At 35.5% G+C, this 24,699-nt stretch overlaps 1 protein-coding gene across 1 annotated transcript in view; it reads left to right on the top strand.

The window, feature by feature from the left end:
• Positions 1–24,699, top strand: part of LOC145660800 (uncharacterized) — a 121,984-nt gene that overhangs the window by 82,071 nt on the left and 15,214 nt on the right. The window contains exon 11 of the mRNA XM_081726212.1: positions 19,621–20,580. Coding sequence (XP_081582338.1) covers positions 19,621–20,580 — 960 coding nt within the window. The remainder of the gene's footprint in view (positions 1–19,620; positions 20,581–24,699) is intronic.

Genomic DNA, 24,699 nt, shown 5'->3' with positions numbered 1-24,699 from the left:
TTTGAGTTCCGGAGAAACAAGCATCCGGGCTCAAACCAAAAATCGTTACAGCGCCGGCCAAACTTGTTCAACACTGCTTGACCGTGGTTTAGGGTTCTCAACGGCTCAAACGGATCGGCTCGCAGCTCATTCCCTATCGATCCGAGCAAGTAGCTCACCCACCCAAGTCTGCTCGAGCCGAACCAAACCGAGCTGATGGCGTACCCCAACCAAGCTGGATTGAGCCGATGGCTCATCTGATCCGAGTAGGTGTTTCATCTCAACGGAGTCGGCTCGAGATGTTGGCTCAGTTGAACTGAGCTGAGTCAGTTAACATCACTACCCGGATTGGGCTGCTCGGCTCAAATCTTCGACCGTGCAGGTCTTAGCCTTGGTTGTAAGAAATACAGAATACATTTATCTTAGTACTTACGACATTTGAGGCTGTCTCGTTATAAAAATCCATTGTCGTCTTGTTAATCGAGACGAGAGGAGATGCGAGCAATGTCACGTCCCATGAGCAACACTAAAAATATTCCACATTACTGCTTACATTTCTCGTAGCTTTCGCTTTCCAGTCTAACAGGTAATGATTTCAAAACGAGTTAAAACGAGCTAAACGAGCTAAACGAGCGAGCCATTTATGAAACTCGACCTCAGAACAATGACTCGACTTGGAACTCGACTCGAGAAAATTACCTTTGATTCGACTCGAAACTCGACTCGAATTCGCTTCGAGTTTCGAGTCGAGTCGATTTTTAAGTCGACTTGTGCCCATACCTAAAGAATTGTAATATAAATGGGGACCATCGCTGAAAACTATGACGTAGCCTTAACTTGAAGAACGTTTCGTGATATGTTCCTCATTGATAACCTTTTTTTTTTTTTTTTTTTGTTTAAAGAAAGAAATCTCGAGTAAATTATTGTGACACTCACATAAGCGACAGTTACCATTGAAATTCATACAATTATACGAATAATAATAATAATAATAATAATAATAATAATAATAATAATAATAATAATAATAATAATAATAACGTAAACACTACCTCTCAATAAAGAAAAAATAAATGTCACGCCGGGATTCGAAGCCAGGTCACTGGAATGGCAGTTCTCTGCTTTCCCACTTTGCCATTAGTCCCTCATACAAAGATAAGAAAATAAACTAGTAGTTATGTTAGATAAATATAGCACACACTAATTTTACACGTGTTGATGCAATTCAAAGAATGCAAAAATAATGTATGCCGGCTTTTCTTCTTCAGAAATTAGAAGTAACGGTGAGAAAGAATTGCAGTACTGTGAATCGGGACCAGTTAAAAACGATGAGGTAGCTTCATGTTGAAGAACGTTTCGTGATATTTTCCTGTTTGACAAAGGTCTATATCACTTGTTTTTGAGTTAAAGAAGGAAACCTCGAGCAAGTCATTGTGACTCTCATAAGGAACGTCTACTTACACGAGTATTAGTACGAGTATTTTCTGTATAGTCTTACATGCAATGCTTTTAACTAGCTAATAGCTAAGATGGAAGATGAAGTGACGTGGTAGGTAAGTTTTTAGCGCATTAAACTTCTATTCGGGGACCCGGGTTCAAATCCCAGTCAGGTTACAACTTTTTTAAATGTTACAATTTCAATTTCAATACATACACAGTGTGACAAGCAAGATCTTCTCTCCTCTAGAAAGAAAAAGATGTTGGAGTTAGGAGATTTTGAGAAGGTCTCTCAATGAAGGCAATTATTTACTGACTTACTTAAAGCAGTTGTTCTAGATTTGATATTTTCAGCTAGTTTCAAGCATTTTCTGATTCATGCGTGGTGAGTATTTTTATTTCTCTAAACATACAGTATAAGGAAATAATACATTACATACACAGCAATATTAAGATAAATATATGGTGTTCTTTGGAAAACACGATCCCGAACCATAGAGATTAATCTTAGAATGGAGAACTGTTTCGTTAGTCACCTAGTTTACAATTTTACCTGGATAAACACCTGGATCCGGGCTACCAACTGCTGTCAGTGCCGAGAAAAGTTACATGTAACTGGGTTGCGTTTCTCTAGGCGTTCTCACAACTGCAAATTGCCTGGACCCAAGTAATGGAATTAGAACACTTAGGGGAAGATACTTTTGTGTTTGGGTGTACAATGTTTTTCTATTGACAGAGTCACAGGGCTTTCTGAAATCAATAAAATTAATGTATCAGAGTATTGTAACCCTATTTCTTTTCCAGTATTTGATGAATAGTAAATATCGGGTCGATAGGTGATAGATTTCGCCTCAATCTTCACTGATAATCTCCGAAAATATCATCTGCGTATGTAGTCAGTCTTGTTAACAGTATGTTTCAGTGGATTTTATAGGATGTTGACAAAAGACAGATGCCTAGATAGTTACTACAATCAGTTTTGCCGCCTTTCTTGTGAATTGGAACAACGATTAATTCTTTACTCATGTGGTAATTCCTCCTTGTACCTGATAAGGATAATTAGTGTGTGTCCCGTTCTACAACTTTCCTCCAAATAAAACTCCTCAGAAATTTCGTCTTCATCTGGAGATTTATGTTTGTTTAATTTTTATATACCAATTTATATTTCTGTTCGATTAGGCTCTGCAACTTACTGTTCTGTATGCTTTTTCCTTTCTCTATGAACATTATTTATTGGCTGCGTGTTGAAGAAATCTTTCCATCTATTCAAAATAATATCCGTATCCGTGAAAATTGTGCCATTCGATTTATTTAATATGAAAACACGATACTGTTTCTTAAATTCACTGATGACATTTTACAAATCCCGAATACTATTATCTTCAAGTTCAACTTTAATCTTTAAAAAAATCACGTTTCTTTGATACTAAAAATTTTACAAGTTTTTCGCCTTATAGCGAAATATTTTGCAAGAAATAGACAAAAAATGGTGGATCATTGTAGTAGTATGAATATGCGTATCTAATACAGTCAGCAAAATCTTGACGATCCTTGTTGGCTGGTAGAGGTCACGTGGTCTTAGTCCCCATCCCCACTGTTATTTCTTGAAAACTTTTTCCCCGAATACTGACTGATTTTTTTTTTTGTTTCGTTTCAAATAATTTTAGTTTGAAAATTTTTGTTTGAAAATATTTGTTTCAAGGTTTCCTATTTGAAAACACTTAGTTCGAACATTTTGGGTTCGAAAGTTACTAGTTTGAAATTTTGGTTTAAGAATTTTTAATTTGAAAATTTGAGTTTAAAATTTTGGTTTTGATAATTTTAGTTTATCAAAACTTAGTTTGAAAATATTTAGTTTTAAAAATTTTAAATTGAAAACATTTTAGTTTGACAATTCTTATATTCACTAAAAAAGAACTGTTTTAATAAGGAATGTAACAGTTTAGACAAAAGAATCTTGCTACACTGTACATTAAGTTTTTCATTAACTAATCACTCACTGGATTGGACTGAACAACTGAACGCTGTGCGTTTAAAAAGTCGTCCAAACCAATAACTATGCTTCGTAATAAATAACATCTTGTTGTTGTCTCGTTGGATGAGTATGATTAGTCATTGTTATAATAAAGCAATTAGATTTTAACAAAGAGTAAATGTAACATCACTTTTTAATTTTAATACATGAACGGAAACATTATAAACTGTTGTGATTATTTAAGAGGTATTAACAGGGCCTTGGACACCCTTCTTTTACCCTTCTCAAAGAATTGAAATGAAATCTTAAGAGTTTTACGTCCCACGATTATGCCGGTTATTCTAAAGAAGACGGTGATGATGAGAAATGAATGAAATGGTGGATGGTCCACCATAAAGTCCACACGGCGCGAGCACACAAGCACCAGGGACCACAAGCACCGGAAGTGAACGCTCTACCACCCCTCTCAAAGAATGAATGTATCCTTTCAGGGTGGATGGTTCAGGTCATATAAGACCCACCAATCCAAACTGAACCTTGACCTTTTGATCTCAAAAGTAAAGTATTCCACCCAAAGATTTTTTTTGACAATTTTATACGCATATACGATAAGAAAAGATGATCAAATGCTGAAATTAGTCTTGGACCATGTCACCCCAATCAGGATCATGCCGCCTAGTCGGACAATTTGTTCATGCCGACCAGATGCTGCGGTCGGATTGTCGGCGCCGGACACCGGCCTCTTTCAGCGCGATTTTCGACCGCGACGAATAGTTGTCTTGCCGAGCAGTTGGCAAATAGCCGGAAATGAGTATTAAATGGGCCGGAGCCGCCGTCGAATGGAGACCGGCGTAAGGAATCGGCTGAGGGTCGGAAAGAGGCCATTTCGACTGTTTTGCCGAATCTGACGGTCGGCAACAGTCGTCAAAGAGTCCGCAAAGGGCATTTTATTTTACGATTTTCGACCGCTTGCCAACTCGGCAAAAGGTCGGCAACTATGAGCAAGTAGATCATCGTGCCGCCGCGGACGGGTAACGGCTGCCTCCGGCGGCCGCGGCAATCGCTCTTTCCGACTGCGACTTCCTGATGGAGACATATTGACCGTGACCTATGACCTCCAAAATTTTAGAGTTCGTTCATGTACCCTTGATCTATGAGGGGTCTATAGTAATCTATACAACGTAATAAACCGTTATTAAGCAGGTCAATATCTTCCTAAATTTTTTAACCACGAAAGGGAACGAAATGGAACCCAAACTGGCAATGGTAAAAAAATTAGTCAATTATGTATGGGACTCTCTCTCTCTCTCTCTCTCTCTCTATATATATATATATATATATATATATATAGTCCCATACATAATTGACTATTTTTTTTAAACAATTCCCAAATTTAAAATGTAATTCTAGGTGTCCCTCCCGAAAGGATATATCCTAATAAGATACATGCTCAAAATTGAATATATATAGTTTTTTAATTTTGGTGGGGGTGATCGAAAAATTTTGAAAGTTTCACAGATTGTAGATACTATTTAGATGTAAATGTGTATTTTTTTTAAACCATCGATACGTATTTCCTTAATTTTTTTGCGTGTTGAAACTTTCAAAAAATTGTAGGAAAAAATTTTGGGGGAGGCACGTCGCTGATTTTTTGTTCGAAAATTTGTTATACCCTTAGGTACAACATATATTTTTTTCGGGGCCTGAAAGTGATGACAACATTGTCAAAAATAAATAAAACTGAAAACAAACGTATTTTTTGTACAGTTTTTCCACCATTTTAGGGCCCTGAAGCTGAGGACCCCCTTCAAACAATCCTTTGCCAAAGTTCACAATTTTCCTTTCTCTTGCGTCCCTTCCTCTTCTGTTGTTCTTCGGCTGCTTCGATTGGGTCCATTTCGGAATAGAAACACCAAATATATCTCCGTAACAGTACTTCCACTTCAACGACTCTTGCACAACAAAGTTACACTCAGCTCGCGGTAGAGAGCGCTACCGGTAGATAGCGCCAGTGTGTACGGCCAGCGAAGCAACCACTAATAGATACTTTCAGCCGACGGGAGGTTTTTTAGAGCCCGAAAAAACACGTTTGTTTTCAGTTTTATTTATTTTTGATAATGTTGCCATCACTTTCAGGCCCCGAAAAAAATATAAGTTGTACCTAAATGTAAAACAAATTTTTAAACAAAAAATCAGCGACGTGTCCCCCCAAAAAATTTTTCCTACAATTTTTTGAAATTTTTAACACAAGAAAAAAAAAACAGAAAATACGTATCGATGATTTTGAAAAGAATGCACATTTACATCTAAATAGTATCAACAATCTGATTCTTTAGACAAAATAATCTTGCAACACTTTACGTTAAGTTTTTCATCAACTAAGCACTTACTGGATTGGACTGAACAACTAAACGCTGTGCGTTTGAAAAATTGCCCAAACCAAAAACAATGCTTCGTAATAAATAACACCTTGTTGTTGTCTCGTTGGATAAGTATGATTAGTCATTGTTATAATGAAGCAACTAGATTTAAGCAAAGAGTAAATGTGACATCACTTTTTAATTTTAATACATGAACGGAAACATTATAAACTGTTGTTATTATTTAAGAGGTTCTAACAGGGCCCTGGACACCCTTCTTTTACCCTTCCTAAAGAAATGAAATGAAATATTTGAGTTTTACATCCCATGTTATGCCGGTTAGACTAAAGGAGACGGTGATGATGAGAAATGAATAAAATGGTGAAATGAAGAAAGTGGGAGGAAACAGGAGAACCCAGAGAAAACTCACGAGCATGGTGCTTGTTCACCACAAAGTCCACACGGCGGGAGCTTGGATCGAACCAGGGACCCCAAGCACCGGAGGTGAACGCTCTACCACTGAGCCATCGAGCCCCCTCACAATTTTAAAACACTACACTATTTTAAAGTGACATTACAAATACAAGAAAAAGAAAACATTTTTAAAAGTAGAGTATTGCTTTTGAGGAAGTATTTCGTAGAGGGTTACTCTCAAACACTTTAGTAAAAGTAAAGAGTGCTGATTTTTTTTATGCTCATTGCTTTGCATGTTTTTAGCTAGTGTCCTTGGCCTTGATGTTCTACATCACTACACGCCTAAACAACCTTCACTTGTTTTCAAACCCAAATAAAAACGCCTCGGTCTCATTCGCTGAAGAGATTATATAAGTGACGCACGAACTAACACTCATGGAGGGATTATTTCTCTCTCTTCTTTTTATATATTTACCATGAACAGTGTGTTGCAGTTTTGTTTATCTCCTAGTGCTTCTGCTGCTAGTTTCTGGGAAAAAATAATAATAAAAAAGATATCAGTTTATCCAAATCTGTATTTATTATACTTCATTTAGTAATTATTTATATTACTGTCAAACATTATAAACTTATAGTTGACCATTACTTAAAAACAAAATTACGATTTATACCTTTTAATCTTTAACACATGTCCAAGCATTTTGCCTCGCATCATATTACTACGGGAATAAAGTCTATATTTCTTAATGATATATTTTTAAAAAATATTTTAACCTATAGTCAAAATAGAGGCACAATAGCGTACTGGTAGAGTGTTCAGTTCTATTTGATAGTGATGAATATTTGCGGACGGCTGTCATATACTAGTTCCGCTCCCAAGTGGCTGAAATACGAGAATTGATTTTACGGTATAACATGTGTCTGAATTCTGGTGATGAATATGTTAAAAAGGAGTGTCATTTGTGCTGTATCTGTGGCGATGAACATTTCAATATCATTATGTCTCTTGTTTCAAGATCATTATGTTAACTGTCCTTGGAAAGCTTACTTTCTGGACTCACGTCGTAGATCTCGATGCGACCTACTATATTACCGAAGTGAAAAATCATAAATTGGCCGACTAGTTTCGCGAATAAAGATATCTCCGATTAATGGTATTCTTCTAAAATACTGGCCGCCAAACATTTTCTCTGATTCACGTTTAAATGTATTCTTATGTTCCTAATATGAGCAACCACGCAATATATAAGTGTATTGTTGATTGCATAACATTGGAGATAATCCAACCATAACGTTACTTTCAGTACAACAAAAGCAAGTTAAATTAAATGCAAAAGTGATTAAAAAAGATTGGAACTTTTCGCAATACACAAGTGTATTGTTGGATTGCCTAACGTTACTTTTCGCATGGATAACGTTACTTTTCTCGTGGTTGTGCCCTGAAGGACAAGAAGACAGATAAATAATGAAGGTGAATGCTTTTGGAAAAAATGGTTGGATAAAAATGTCAAAGGGAACGGTATAACACAGAGAAACTCACAGCAAGGTATGAAATTACAACAGTCGAAATGAGGACCTGAGTGAAAGAAAAAAAATGCACTCGAATGCTTCGATATACAACGTTCACATATTTGAATATTAATAATTATGATATATTTAAGGCAAAGATATCACAATCTCCAACCATACACACACACACACACACACACACACACACACTTTAGAAGCTGAATTTTCGAAAACTTAAAACATTATTTGCTTGTTTGTTAATAAAAAGTTCACGTACTTAAGTTTAGGTCTTCAACTGAAATGAGACTTCTTGTTGGGTATTTATGAATACAAAATCTTATAATAATATTAAAGAAATTATCTTCTTCTTTACTTTAAAAGCGGATTTTTTAAAGAAAGAAAAAAAACTGTTTCACTTGTTTTTAATAAGAAGTTCGTACGCCGAATTTTATCCCCCTAACTTCATGGGAACCTGAAATATTCTATTCGTGAAAAACGAAAGTCTTTTAGTTTTAGCATACGTATTTCAATCAAAGTGAATGTTAAAAACACTGCTATACTCAAGTGCTAATTATATTTATAAATTCTGTGGCTCCGTGCGTAAAACCCATAACCCACTCAAAAATAAGTTCTCAGAAAGTCAAGTCTAAATGCGTGGAAAATTCTTTATTAAAGATTTCTAGACTATCTCTGTTGCTCTTATATTACTGTATATGCAACAGTAATGATTGGAGGGATGATGTATTAAAGGTACCGGTAAAGGCACTGCAGGGGTACCATTATCTGCATGTTCAAACTTTTGTGAGTTACGGGTTTCATGCACAGTGCCACAGAATTTATTTCGAACAGTTTCGCTGCTTCCTCATTTTAGACATTCTATGAATACAAAATCAGAAATTAGAATATTATTTGTGGAAATTGTCCTCCACTTCCAAACCTTTAGAAGCAGATTTTTCGAAAATAGTGAAACGTTTATTAATTTCTAATCAGGAGTTTAAAAGCCAAGGTTTACCTCTCTAGCTTTGAGTCTTATGAAATCTCTATTTCTGTAAACAATTTGAAAAGTCTTTACTCTCTTTTCGGATAAACGTTTCATTTAAAGTGTAATGATATAAATCCGACTTGAGCTAAGTGCTAACCATGTTTAAAAATTCATTTCAAACGGTTCAGCCCGTTTTATCGTGAAAATACAACGTACAAAGTCAACTTCATTTTTATACATAAATATTGAGAAACCCCTTCTACTTTTTTAAAAAAATCAAGATGACATATAATCTTACGTGAGCTATGTTCAAGGAGATATGTACAGTCAGCTACAAAAGTTCTTTCTGTATGATGAAATAAGTTTCGCAAATAAAATTCAGAATGGAATGACAATTCAAGTACAGTTGTCAGTAAATTTAAAAGAATGTAGATTTCTGTACGTTCCAGCCATATCACAGTTACTCCGAAAATAAATTTTTACTAAATGAAAAGAACTTTAGTCGCAGACTGTAGATTATACGTAGAGAACATGAAATTAACACTGATGGTTGTGGTGTGTTGTATAAATAAATTATTACAGCACTAGAATGTCTTTCTTCCACATTAGTTTAGACCAAATGTGTGCGGATAACGATTCTTGCGGATGATTAAACATGTGTTTATTTACCAGAGAAAAGTACGTACAGCACAGATTTATTTTTTCTTATAATATTTTCACTTTATATAAGGACATTATTGGACAATTCTATACATGCTGTATACATATACAAAAACAAATGACATGAAAAAATGTGAAAATATACTGTTTAAACAGCAATACGATATTATTTATGCAGAAAAATCATAATTTTTGGGCTAGATTTGCCCATCTTTATTATTATTATTATTATTATTATTATTATTATTATTATTATTATTATTATTATTATTATTAATAATAATAATAATAATAATAATAATAATTGTATTTTCTATTAACTCTTTTCTTTACACGAGCGGTCCCGGGTTCGATTCCCGGTGGGGGCACTCGGTCGAAAAAGTGTAAAACGCTTTTTCAAGCCAGCCACCCTGAATGAGGTTTTCCTGGGTTTCCCTCATTCACACCAGGCAAATGCCGGGGTGGTACCTAACTTATAGGTCCCAGGCCGCTTCCTTCCTTCCCCCATCCTTCTTCCTTCCCTTTCCCCGGATTGTGTGATCGCCGAGGGACGTCATCCCTCAAACGTGAAGGGCTAAATGGCCTTAGATGCTGAAAGCCCAGAAATCTAAACCCTAAACCCTAATCTTTTCTTTACACCACTCTTGAACATTTAATTTAGACGCAGTTGGCAATATTGACCAGTTCTTGCTAACTCATCTAAGTGTCATTTTAATCAGATAGCTACGTTATATAACAGCACGACTCATACCAAAAACTGTCAGTGTTTTAAGCGTTTGTGCGTAGTGAACATCACAAACCTTTGAAAACAGTAAGTAACATAATTTCATTTTCACCATTTAATCTCTCTTTTATTAATTAATTACTATAATAAATTAATAAGATTTAAAACATTACATTGCAAACCAAAGCATTTGGTTGGTTGTAGTATTTTCGTTCAGTTGGGAGTTTTCGTGATGTATTTTTTTGTACGTTTTCTCGCGGGAGAGGTAACTCAGTTGTAGAGCGCTCACTGCTGGTGCTCGGTGTCCCTGGTTTTGACTCCAGGACAAGTGAATTTGTAGTGGATCACAAAATCATTATTATGCCCGTTGGTTTTCTAGAGGTCCTCCCCGTTTTCTCCCACATTGTCGTTCTACCATCGTTTACTTTTATTCACGTCTCCTTTAACATAAAGGGTATAACCAGGTTATAGACACATTAAATACAATTAAATACAGTACACTATCGCTATCCTGGCCATTTCTTTCGAAGAGGGTTGCTGAATTAGCGAAAGTGTCGAATTATTGAGTACTCTACTTTAACCTCATAACGAGGAACTACATAATTTATACTGTTTACCACACATTGTTAAGGTCATCAAACCTAGGAGCCTCAGATGGCCAGGTCATGCAGCCAGACTTGGAGAAAGTAGAAAAGCTTTCAAAGTTTTAACTGGAAATTCCACTGGAGACGAGTCGAGACAGGATTTTCCTGACAAAATTCGAGTCGAGACACGGCTCTTCCAACAGAGAAATATACATTTTTCGAGTCGAGACAGGCACGTTTTCGAGACCAGACAGGCACATTTTCGAGACGAGACAAGCACAAATCTTGTCTCGTGCGCATCCCTAATCCAATCGGAAAACGATCATTAGGAAGAACTATGCGCAGATAGGAGTACAATATTTAGATGGATCTCCCAGAAATAGGAATATAAAATAGAAAGTGGATTCAGTTGGCTAAGGATAGAAGTTAATGTAGCGTATTTGTGAACGCGGCATTGAACCTCTGGGTTCCATAGCCCATAGAGTTAGTTATTTATTACTAAACTTTATTAATATAAGATTACATACATTATCATAGAACAAATAGAAAAACTTTATGCTAGGGTTGTACATAGAATACCATTCATTATGAAACATGTCCCAAATTTTCAGTTGAAGCAATAGAGATGCTCGATGGGTCATACATTAGCACGCAACCGCTTTCCAAGCAACAATAAACGAAAGCCACAATAGTATTGTACGCATCTTTCCGCAGCTATAATATAAACAAAAACAATTGTTGGTAAATTGTTGAAATGTTATGTGGCAGAACCGAAATGGGAAAACCAAGAGAAAACCCACGCACACGGTGTTTGTCCACCACAAAGTTCACTTAGCGGGAACAGGGTTTGAACCCGAAACTCCAGGGGCAAACATCTCACTATAAATATACCACATTGACTTAATCCCTAGTCTTCCGTTCCAAGCGCTGCTATCGGCTGAAGGAATTCCACTCGCTTTCTCTCGCTTAGGAACAGCCGAACCCTTATTGGCTCAACTCGTGGGTGTGTGAGGGTGTGAGCTTTATTTCACATTTTGCCACGGCTCAAGACATTTTGGTAGCACAATAGTTTTAAGTATGGTGTCTTATATTTCTGTTGGTAATATTTATTTCTCATATTCCTGCTTAAGAATCATATGTTTCTTTTATGCTTCTATTCAAGGGTCTTATGTAATTTGCTTGTGAGATTTGTATTTTATAGTCGTTCCATGATTAAAAGGAATGCATTGTAGGTATTTTTCGGTGTTTGCTTTTTTCGGATCTAGGGGAAAAAATCACATGTTGGGGTGTCGTTAAGGTTTGAAACGTACTTTTGTGTGCCCCAAAGGAAAAAAAAGTTGAGAAACGCTAGCGTAAAGGGATAATTGTCGGACTTTAAAGATTCCATTTCATGAAGCTAGAAAAAAATTAACAAAAGAATCTTGGGACAAATATAGCACATTAAAGGCAATGGCAGTTGAAATGATCTGAATGAAATATATGCAGATAGAAAGGGAGGAAGTCGAACAAATAGTAGTTTTCGACACCTACAAAATGAGATGAAATATGTAATTATCATTTCAGGGCTATGCCTTTTAGGCTAATGGAGACAGCTGATTGATGAAAGTGAAATAATTATAAAAGAATTGATAGAATCAAGACGTTAATGAAATCGAAGAGCCCTAAAGAAGCCCACGGACACCATATTGCTCACCATAAATTTGCATAGCATCCAGGGACCTATCGCATCACAGGTGTGCGCTCTACTATTGTGTCATCTCACACCCATTCTCCCGTACCTAGATTGTAAATACTATTGATAATGGAATAACGTGTAAAGTAACTCCCCCCCCCCCAAAGAAAAAAAAAGATTGATGAAAGAGACCTTCAGTAACGAGAAAAATGTATTTTGTGGCTCTCTCCATAAAATCTCAATATGAAATTAAATCTTTTAGTTTTAGTGCCACGGTTACGCCGTGTGGGCTAAAGGAGACGTTGATGATGAGAAATGAATGCAATGGTGCAATGAAGAAAGTGGAAGGAAAAGGGAAGAACCCAAGAAAACCCATGCACACGGTGTTTGTCCACTACAAAGCTGGGATCGAACCAGGGATCCTCTGCACAAGAGTTAAAATAAAGATTCATCATATATAGTTAAGGTAAACTATTGTAACCTATGAAATAGAAACATAACGGTATGCAAAAGTTAACGAAGTAAAAGGTACGGGCCACCGCACTAAACCTTCTCACTTCAAATAGCCTGCACTAAATTAAGTTACAGTGCAGGCTATTACTGAAACATTTATTTCTGAACTTACCCTCGTAGAACTTACTGAAAGGACTTACCCCCGAGAGTGAACTGCCAATTCTGAATTTATCCAAGAGAAATAACTCATACCACAGCATAGAGTTGTTAGTAAAATATTAATGTATGAAATACAAACAAAAGCGTTATAGCCGTTTCGAAGAAAATCACAGTTTTTCATTTTCAGACTTCAGTGAACTACCCTCATTTTTGGGGATACCTCCAAGAAAATTTGAACCTTCTTCTAGAAAATCTTATAGAAAAACTGAAGTTTAAAATTTGGTGTTGATACATTGAACTGTATGGCCTTAAAGCAAGTGAATATCTTTTTATAGGACTAGCGAATGGACGGACAAATTTTTCAAATGGCACTTTTTAGGTATGAGGGAGCAAGAAACGTGTAAATCTGTTGAAGCGTCCAATTCGATTTTCTTTTAAGGGATCACCATGCTTTCTTCACTTCTGTTGTCGGTGAAAAGTTAAAAAAAAAAAAAAAAACTTTTAAAAGGCAGCTATGGAGAAGAATGGAGAAAAGAGGTGCCTTGAGCAAACAAACAACAGAACATTAGTGCCAGAACTAAGGAGCAAAATCAATATTAGATTAATTTTATAAGAACAGAGCGAAACAGAATATAATGTTGTATGAAAAGAAAGAATGGTCAGAGGAATTTCTTAGATTATATTTCTATATTGTTTAAATAAAAATAAAACAAAAACAGCAACATTAGAAACGTTTAAGTAAAAACTCTTCAAATACGAGATCTATTTCAATTGATATATATATCATATAAATGAACTGAACAAAATTATATGGGTCACTTAAATTCTCATGTGTAGTCTCCAAGAAAATCAAGAATTTTTTTTCTTTTTTTTTTGTAAACCATAAAAAATTGATGCTCTACAATAAACACGCCACCTATTAAAAGGTAGATCAGACCCTGAAGTTCACGTTTATCAAAATTTTTTATGACTAGAAAGAAAGACGACACTACAGAGAATGGTTAATGTGATATAGCCCCCCCAAAATATAATTAATGGGGTCATTCTATTTGAAATTGGACTTTTGATGTAACTGATATGTTTATAGGTAGGGATGCGCACGAGACAAGATTTGTGGCTGTCTCGTCTCGAAAATGTGCTGTAAATGTGATGTCTCGACTCGAAAAATATATATTTTTCTATTGGAAAATCCTGTCTCGACTCGTCTCGTGCGCATCCCTACTTATAGGCAGGTAGAAATCAAGACATGTTGAAATTGTTGTAAATACATACATCGCAAAGGTAACTTAAAATTAATAATGAGCTCAGTAATATTTTTATAATTTTATTTTAAAATGTTGATGTCAAAATGCATGATATGTCACCACCGTGCGTTGTAACTAGTGCTGTCGAAATCGGTTTTTGAAAAAACCGAAAACAGGTTTTTGAAAAAAGTGAAATTTCATAAAACCGAAATGACAGTTTTGTGAAACCGCATTTGCGGTTTTCGGTTTTCAGAAAACCGGTTTTCTCAAAAACCGAAAACCGCAAGTGTCACAAAAATTCGACAGCACTAGTTTTAACCACTTACAGTTTTAGTTGAATAATTCGAAATTACTTAAGTACTATCTTTTATTCGCCTAGTATTAGACGGCTTTTTTAACGTATGAATGAATATCAATGAATAAATGGAAATAAATTTATAAGCAAAAGCTTTTTTCATGTCATTAAAAGTATATATCTTTCTGTATCCAGTTTTCTTTGTCACCTACGTGCTAATGCATTTTAAAAAACATATATGTCCGCCATATTTCTCAACTTTATTTTTGTCGTAGTCTCAGGACTTGTTAGTCTATGGAACTTTCGAAGGAAGGTGCCAGTTAAGCGAGGGAAGATTGTTGGTGGTGATTGTTCCTTTTTATTAGTCTGAAATCGCACTTGTTATAATTTGGTTCAACATAAGCTGTCAACTCCGTTCGAAATTATAAGAAGGCATTTAGTTGAATCATTTAGAAGAAGGTTTTAATTCAATGAATAGATGATAATTTAATTTAGTTGAATCATAATGTTACTTTTTAAGAATTAATGCTGAAAATAAGGGTAAACAGAATCTAACCTTCGGGGTATATCTTAATCGTGCCATAATGGCGGAATTTGTCACCTCCGTGCGTATAAAGTAATGTCACCTCCGTTCATTACTGCGTTCACAGAGGGGATGTGATCTGTAATATCTTCAAAATAGATAAAATTTATCGAAAAGTGGAAAAACAATATATTAGACAAGAGTATTTTGTTTGAGATACCGTTATCACGACTCACCTATCTGCTTTCATTTTGCAAACATTTTATAGATACAACATTTATTTTCACGTTAAATAATGGCTGCAAAACGAAATTACATAGTTGAGTCGTAATAACGGTATTTCATGCAAAATACTATTGACTAGTACAATGAGTTTCCACTTTTTAATTAATTTTATCCATTTTGAAGATATTACACAAAATCTGTAAAATTAGCGGAAGTTTAATTTCGTCACAATGAGGCCTCTTAACTAGCTATATTTTTAATGTGCACATCGTATTTCTTTTTCTTATAATAAACAATTATTAACGATAGCATATGTTAAACAAAATACTATACTTCATTTGAATACTAATGTCAACAATTGAGCTCTGGACATTGGCAATTATTTATGCACATGTGTAATAATAATGTTATATTATGTAATACTACTTTTTTCGAAATTCGTTACAAATGTTTACTTTTAAATTTTAAATAGATGGTTTTGTCACCTTCGTTCATGTGATGTTACATCCATGCTGGTATAAAGTCTTCTACAATCAATTAGCTGTCTCCTCCGTTCAGTTAGCTGTCACCTCCGTTCAGAGCATTTTTCAAATTTACCAATATTTCTGAAAATATTGGTTCTCGTATTGAAGCACTGTATTGATTTTAATGTAAGTCATTATGGCGAACAGAAAAATAAATAAAATAATGAATTTGAACAGTGTGAAAATTTCGTTTTTCAAACTCTCAAAAACCCCTTTTCACCCTAATACATAGAATGACCCTAATACTAAAGCCTAAATTTTTGTGTAACTATAATATTATTCAAAGATTAGGACATATCAATGAATATGTGGCATCAAGCTGAACAAAATTATTTGCTTAGGGAAGTATTTTCTTTCGTAATTTTCAAAGAAATCAAGAGAAAATTTTTTATAACACTACAAGGATATAGATCATAGTAATAATAAACTAAAAGTGTTTATTCTCCTCGTGCAGATTATTTATTGTTGTTTATCCACTGCTATTGCTTACACAGCGTGTTTCAAAACAACACCGACAACGTTTGGGGGGTGATTTCTGATACCAAGATAAGAAAAAGTATAGACCAACCTGGGTGCACAAATGCTTCCTTTCGGAGTTATAAGCTGCCGAAAACATGAAAAAATTAACTTTAAAGATCCATATCTCCAATACTATGGAATCTACCGTAGTCGGGTCAAGACTTTATTCAGGAACTAGTATGTGCCCTATCCAAATATCCATGTTTCAGAATCCTGCGATACTTCTGCAACAATTTTTCTAAAGGTAGTTGTGAGTACTTCAAATTATATGCTCGTAACCAAACTCCCTCAATAAAAATTGTAGTGTACTTAAGATTCTGAAACTTGTGTGTTTGGATTAGTTCCTAAGTGAAGTCTCGACCTAACTAGTTCCCATAGTTCAGATAATAGGTCCCATAGCTTTGGAGCTATGGAGCTTTAAAGCTCATTTTCTTTTATGCTTTCGGCAGCCTGTAACTCTGAAAGGAAGCATTTGTGCACCCAGGTTGGTCTATACTTTTTGTATTATCTTGGTGTCAGGAATCACCTCCCAACCGTTGTCGGTATTGTTTTGAAACACCCTGTATACATATTCACTGTTAAGTAACTATTGTTGTTTCTGTCCCCCTAACAGTGACACACATATTTATATTACTAATACACATGTGTTAAAAGTAATGTAGAAGTGACTAAAAAAAAAAAAAAAAAAAACTCGCACATTAGATATTTGTTTTATGTTTTGGAAGTTACAATTATACATACTATGGTATATTTTGTTGCAGTTCATCAGTTCATATGTATTCTCAAAGGCGAAAAGAAAGAGTTACTGTTACAATGATGATACTTAAAACTAGGTTAATGAATAACACCCTTTATTGTTCAGTTTCTGATCGTTCGATCCTTAATTAAAGCATAACAAAATTAGTTAAGGATGTTTAATCTTTGGTGATGTATCTGATACATAAAAAATTAATTAGGACATATTAAAGTTATATCGTTTATTAATCTAAGTCAGCGTTTCCCAACCGGTGTGCCGCGGCACACTGGTGTGCCGTGAATGGACCGCTGGTGTACCGCGGGGAAATAGAAACAAAATTATTAATTCTATAGCAATCAGATTCCAAGACATAAGGGAAAATGTATATTTGTATTTCACATTACTATGAACCTCTACTATGAATCTACAATTTTAAGTTTCATACCGTGCACAATTTTAATGTTGAAAAAAGTATTTGTTATCATTGTTAGGACCATTGTTGCTTCTTTATTGTTGCAGACTATTTCGTAACCTGAAATTTTAAAATATCATTCAATAATTTCGACAAAGGAAACATGCATACAAATTACCTACATTTGTGTTTGAAAAGTAAAAGAGATTTGTTTGTCCGTTCATTATTTAGTGATCTATCTATCTTAGTGAAAGCTTGGATACAGTTTTCGAAAAAGCAAGCATAGTGTTGCAAACCTGAGTCGAATATTTCATTGAATTGTTTTCTATTTTTAAATTAGAATGAAAAGTAAGCATAATGATTAAACACGGGAGAAAACCAGTGATCGAGCTTTCTTCTCTGTGAGAAAGATCATTAATCAGAAAAAAATACCACAGTATTTTATATTTACAAATAATAATATCTATTAGTATGCCGCAAGAATTCAAATTACACCCGTAGTGTGCCGGAAGTTGAAAAAGGTTGGGAAACGCTGATCTAAGTAATATTAAACTTCACGAATTTAAACACATTTCGAGCCCTATATATTTAAAAATAGAGTTCACAGGCCACAAAGGTCCAACATCCATGTGTGAAGGCAAAGTTTGACTTCGAAACTCATGGAGGTGATGTATTCAGTACAAATTTGTGGTGGACAAACACAATGCGCATGTTTTTTTTTTTCGGAGTTCTCACGTTTCCTCCCACTTTCTTCATTCCACCATTTCATTCATTTCTCATCGCTGTCTTCTTTAGCCTATCCGCCATAAACGTGGGACGTAAAACTTAAAGATTTCTTTTCATCTTTGTAGTAAGCTCAAAGCTTCATACTTTTTTTTTCTAGTTCTCCAGGATACCCTACGTATGCGTTTCACGTACATAGGATGGGTGAACCTCGAGCGTAGAACAACAGAAATTTCATCCTTCCGAAAATCAAATCCAGGCCACGCTAGTGGCAGGTATACATCGTACCACCCATACTATTGCGGCTCTTCCTTATATGTTTCCTTTCTAAACATAAAATAAACTTATCTTGTAATCTTACTAAATATTATTTACATTTCACATAATCTCAAAATACAGGGTGATCCAATAAAACCTGCAACATTTTAAAGGCTAATAAATAAAAAATACAAATAGGAAGATATTTATTCAAAAAATATAAGATGGTATTAAAAAAACACTTTGTAATTGAGTTATATTCAGATTAATAGCATAAATTTTTGTTTGTTTACACAACTACTTAAGCGGAAATGGGCTCTTTCACTACACGAGAGAACAGTATCATCTGGAACATTTTGCATGATATTCTCACATGATTGTTGACGTTGTAAAAAATCTATTAGTTTAAATTCCCCTTACACTCTATCAAGGAAGCCCAACTGCTGAAGCACGCTTCCTTGCAGAACTTTATGGGAACTGTGAAACACACTGTGTCACAGTCTTAATAATCTCAGACGTACGAGCACTCTTAGGACGGCCAGATGATTTTTTTTTCTTTTCAACGCTGAACCTATTGTTCAGAAATTCTCGACCCTCTGCTTTTCATTACATAGAATAGCAAACTTTTTTTTTTTTTTTTTTTGCACTGTAATCACAGAACTGCTATTTTTGAAAAAAAAAAAACATTTCAACTGCGCACGCGCGATGAGTTCCTGATCAAACCATAATGATAATTAAAAACAACAGGAGAGTAGTGATCAGAAATGACGTCACTTAAGACTCGCCTCTTCACTGACAGCTACAGCCAATCCAAATGTGCGAGGTTTTATTATTGGGCCACCCTGTATAATTTGTTAAACTTATCTATATTCATACCTTATGAGTGCGACACAATCCTTTGTACAGTCTTGTTAAAAAGAAACTGGCTACCCATCTCTTTTTTATGAAAAACCTTCTATTTTTACCCAGTGTTGGAGTTAAACGAATATGCATATTCTTTGGATAATTGACATTCATTTACAGCCAAAGTATTCGAAGTTTCTACGTACGATTCCAAAATACAATCTTCTAAAGTAAAAGGAGTTGTCAAGATTTTTCAACAAGACTGTACATAGATATTGAGAGGTCAAGTTTTCTTTGAAGGTCTTGAATTTTTCGAAGTCGAACTCATAGATTTTGTTAAGATCTCTGAGTGTCGTATACTATAAACAAAATTTTCTTCCTTTCAGAAACCGACGTAAACAACATCTAGTGACGCTTATTGCAAACTCCGAAGTTCAACATGTTGTCTATAGCAGAGTTGCTTATCTTCATAATTACATCCTTTGTTGGATTCACTGGGTTAATATATTGGTTTTTTGCAAGCAGATATCGTTATTGGAAAAAGAAAGGAGTGCCTTACCTGGAACCTATCCCGTTCTTTGGGAATGTGAAAGACAATTTATTGAGCAAAATTCATTTGTCAGAGATGCAAGCAAAGATTTACAAAGAATTAGAAGGTAATCGATTTGGTGGATTCTACGCACTTTGGAATCCAGCGTTAATGATACGAGATCCCGAGTTAATAAAGGCTGTCCTTATTAAAGATTTTTCGTATTTTAGTGATCGCGATTTCAAGGTAGACGAAGAAGTCGATCCTATAGAAGGAAGAAACGTATTCGCACGGAGAGGAGAGAAATGGAGACATTTAAGAATTAAAATGACTCCAGTATTTACTTCAGGAAGAATGAAACAGATGTTTCCATTTGTGGCAGAATGTGCTGAAGAACTCAACACATGCCTGGAAAAATCTGCTAAATCTAAAGAGCCTTTAGAGATAAAAGATATTGTTTCCAGATTCACTACTGATGTTATTGCTTCTTGTGCATTTGGTATCAAAGGAAATGCTCTCCAGGACCCTAACTCAGAATTTAGGCAAATGGGAATTAAAATAATGGACACTACTGGATTTTTTCGCAGTTTGCAAGTTTTTACTCTGTTTTTCTTGCCTGGTCTTGCAAGCTTTTTGGGCTTCGGATTCACAACTCGTGAAGTTACAAATTGGGCAAGATCATTCGTGAAGGAAACATTGGAATATCGTGAAAAAAACAAAGTGAAGAGAAATGATTTTGTAGATTTATTGATAGAATTGCATAAGAAGGGCCAATTGGAAGATGACTCACAGAATGGGCATGCAAATGGTGTTGCGGCTGAATCCAAGAACAACAGTGAGGGTAAGTACGAGATTCAGTTGTAAATAGTAATACATTTAATTGTTTGCCCATAGTTTTTCTCTGTTTACAAATATTTCTTTACTTGGTATTTGCGATAAGCAAAAGGCAGCCAAAGTGGAAAATAGAGCAAAATGAAATATTAGGTTTTTGTTACACGTATTTCCCGAAAATCACAATTCTATGAGTATAGAGCGCCAAGTATCTGCAAATTTAAGATGCCATGGAGAGCACAGTTATTACTTTTAACACAACTGACGTTACAAAGAAACTCTTTTGGGTCTATTGAAAATTATTTTATAATCTCGTTCGTGAATTTGCTTTATGTGCTTAAAACAGCTTAACTTATATAATAAATTTCCCCATTATATAAATCTTGCATTGACAGATCTCTATCGTCTAAATCAATATGCATAAACCCAAATTCCTAAAGCAATCTTTTGAGCTCATGGGTTTACATCATAACTACGAGCTCTTTAGGTAACAACCTAAAAAGTAATAGTATAAAACCTTAAAATATTTCGAAAATAGTATACTATGTAGCTAAATTTTACATCATGCTTTATCTGTATGTCGCTCTAAAATTATATCTTATCTTGAAACTAAAGATATCTTCATCAATATATGTGAAAGTTCAAAAAAAAAGTGATAGTTCATATCAAACCAAAGCTATCTCTGTAAATTTCTTACTAAAATCAAGTACTTGTGCTAAAATTGTGTTCTGAGTGACCAACTTATATAACATTCATATCAATTAGAAATAAGCAAGTACAGTAGAGAAATAAGCGAACGTCGGTCAACCGAACGACCGCTTAACCGAACTGTGTACTCGCTCGCACCTGTTACTCTCCCACCCTACCGTCCATCATCCCCCTCACTCCCAAACCAAGTTTCCCATAGTAGTCGCCGCACTGAGCCACCGCTGGCGGAACATTGCTTCTAATGGGGCCTTCATAAGGCGCTGCTGACCGGCCAAGCCGCCAGTCGCTGTGTTTCAACAATCAGCACACTTCTGTCGGTTTGGCACTGGCTGTAGAAGTACAGTACAGTACAGTGCAGTACAGTACAGTACAGTTCGATTATCCGAACAAACCAGTTTTCCGAACACCCATGTCCCCCAATTACTTCGGATAATCGACGCTCTACTGTATGTGCTTAATTTAAATCTGTCAACTGCCATACATGTCATGCCACATAAACACTTCACAAACGCCATACCTATAACGAGAAATAATCAAAACAATTAATGTAATTACACATTAAAGCTTATACCTTTTATTTATGCCTTAAATAATCATATTTTAACTCACATCATAAAACTTTTCTATCAAAAGGATAATAACAAGTTTAGTTATGTTAAAACCTCTCGCCACTCTCCCTAAAATAAAATTTCATGAATAAACTAAAAACATAAGCACATGGTGGAAGGTGCGTTATACTTACGCTTTTATAATAATGTTTTATAATAAACCAAAAGCATAACCACAATAATACCTTTTCTTTATCAATGACCCTTATCAACTCTATTAGGGCACGAGAAAACTTTCTTTTGGTAAAGTATTTAGAAACGTTAAAGTTATTACTTGGCATATATAGCATATAATTAGTATTGGAAACGGGCAAAAGGAAATAGTGCTAAAATGTTTTCTTAGAATTAATACCTAGGTAAATCGAACCAATCAAGAATCAAAGTACTTGGTAGTCAGAAATAAGAGATGATGGATTAGCTAGCCACTTTCACTTTTCAGAATAAACGCACAAGAAAATATTCACTCCGTGAATGTTAGTGTAGTTATAGCTAGAAACAAAGCTAGACACTACAAAATGTTATTAATTGTATACCTAAGTACATTTATTTCGTTTTGTAAAATATGCCAATTTATATATGAACTGTATTGATTCATTATAATCAACCATGATCAATCCACTACTGGATAGAGGCCTCATCATTTTTCTCTACAATCGTTGGACAATTCCTTCCCATTTTATGTAGCAATGTGTTCCTTGATTTACTCACAATATCTTGTAGGAGGACGTCTCATTGGTGGTATCTTATTTCTTAGTATCTAATTCAACGTTAATTTTAATTTTTCTTTTGCGTTGTATTGGCTCTAATTGATATACGTATGGATAAATTAGGACAATTATATCTTCTTGACACCTCAAAACAATTCTATGTGCCACCAGAGTATAAGGGCTCTATACCTGCTAGAGGTTTGCACGGGCCGGAAGTTTTAGCCCGGACCTAGCCCGGCCCGAACCGTGAATTTATAATGTGAGGCCCGACCCAAATCTCAAATATATTTTAGCACTTAGGTCCGAGCCCGACCTGAGCTCGTCTGATAATTAAATGAGCCCGAAATAAGCCCGAGTTATAGAAACTTAATCATTAACGCAAAATTGTATTTTTATTTACATCAATTACAAGTTGAATTTTGCAGTTCTGCTTTAAAAGTTCTGCAAAAAGGACGGCCCAACTAATATCGTTGTACATATATTTACAAAGTTAGGCCCGAGAGATATGGTTGTATATTTAAAAATTTACTGCCCGAGCCCAGCCCGGGACTCAAGTAATATATGTTTTGTAGGCCCGAGGGCTCGGACCGAGCCCATGCAGACGTCTAATATACCTGCGAACCATTTTATAGAGAATGTCTACAATGAGAACTACCTCTTGACGTCAAATGGTGTCAATGGTACAAAGCAATAGCTATGAATGACGCCATATGGTGTCAAGTGGCAGCGAACGAGTTAAAGAGCCATAGGGACTACATTACTTATGAAATATTCTTACAATATTTGCATATTTTACTTTGTTCTAAAAGAGCCTCGGAACCTTATAATAACAGTTCTTAAAAACTAGGGTCTTTTGTTAGTTATTATTCTCTATTGCGCAAATAGATATCGTATTAAACATATTTATGCACATTATCATATTATTTTGTTCTATCATAATAATTGTACCTCGTACTAGAGATCTGCACGGGCCGGGCTTGGGCTAGCCGACTCTGTTATTTCCTTGGGCCGGGCCGGGCTTGGGCGGGCCGACACTGATTTCTCTTCAGGTCGGGCCGGGCTGGGGCCGATTAATTGCAATTCTTTAATAATTATTGACTTTTGTTAAACGATAATTGGAATAAAGCCCAACGTTGAAGAAGTGTGCCCGTGAAAAATGTTACAAAGAATGCAATAGCTATTTACAGTTTGTGTTGCTTAGCGGCTCCACTTTCACTATAGAGGATTGCAGGCATTGCGCGGTAAATTGAGCTCTGACCTTGACTTTCACTGAACCCAAAATATGACAAGAAGAGGTGGGAAAGTTTTGCCTGTCGCTAAACAATATTTCCATCTTCACTTTATGCTAAAAATCACTTAGATTTTTGTTACAGAAAATGGAGTTTTTTGTTTTCTTGATAACAGGCAAAGTTCTAGGAGGCAATGGCACCATTCGGGAGGCAAGCGTCCGGTTGTGAACCAGAGTTTAGAAAATGTTTCTGAGGGTTAGGCCAAGTTTAATACTAAATTTTGAGAAAGATTGTGGCTCGAGATAATTTTTTAAAAAAATTATCGGGCCGGGGTCGGGCCAAAAACTTTTAAAATTTATCGGGCCCGGGCCGGGCTTGGGCCAAGAATTTTTAAAAACTTATCGGGCCGGGCCGGGCTAGGGGCGAAAATCTCCAAACCTTTTCCTTCCCGGGCTGGGCCGAGCCTAGGTACATTCGGGCTTGACTGGGCTCGGGCCGAAAAATTCGACCCATGCAGGGCTCTACCTCGTACCTCGTGTAGAAGAACTCAACAATTAAAATAAATAACAGGAGCATACAAAATATATTGGATGTGTGCATGAATTTTAAGGGATGTCCAAGAGGTGGTGTAACTAGTTCTATACTGCATAGAGACATAATGTTACTACCTTCATGCGAAAATGTAAATACGTTTCGTTAGCAGTCAGTATGTGTTAGTTTACGGAAGTGTAAAAGACACTTTTTTGAGCGTTGAATATGTCAACTTTGGTGCCTACAAAACACAATTTGCGGGAAGCTGTGCTTTTTTGCTTCCATTTGAAGAAAAGTACTCCTGAAAGTCAACGAATGTTGTTAAAATCTATGTCGAGTATGCTTC

This window comes from Thermobia domestica, chromosome 9 (assembly GCF_964235325.1).
Source record: "Thermobia domestica chromosome 9, izTheDome1.hap1.1, whole genome shotgun sequence".
NCBI lineage: Eukaryota > Metazoa > Arthropoda > Insecta > Zygentoma > Lepismatidae > Thermobia > Thermobia domestica.
Note: the sequence above shows the minus strand (reverse complement) of the source record. Positions and strands in the feature narration are given on the sequence as shown.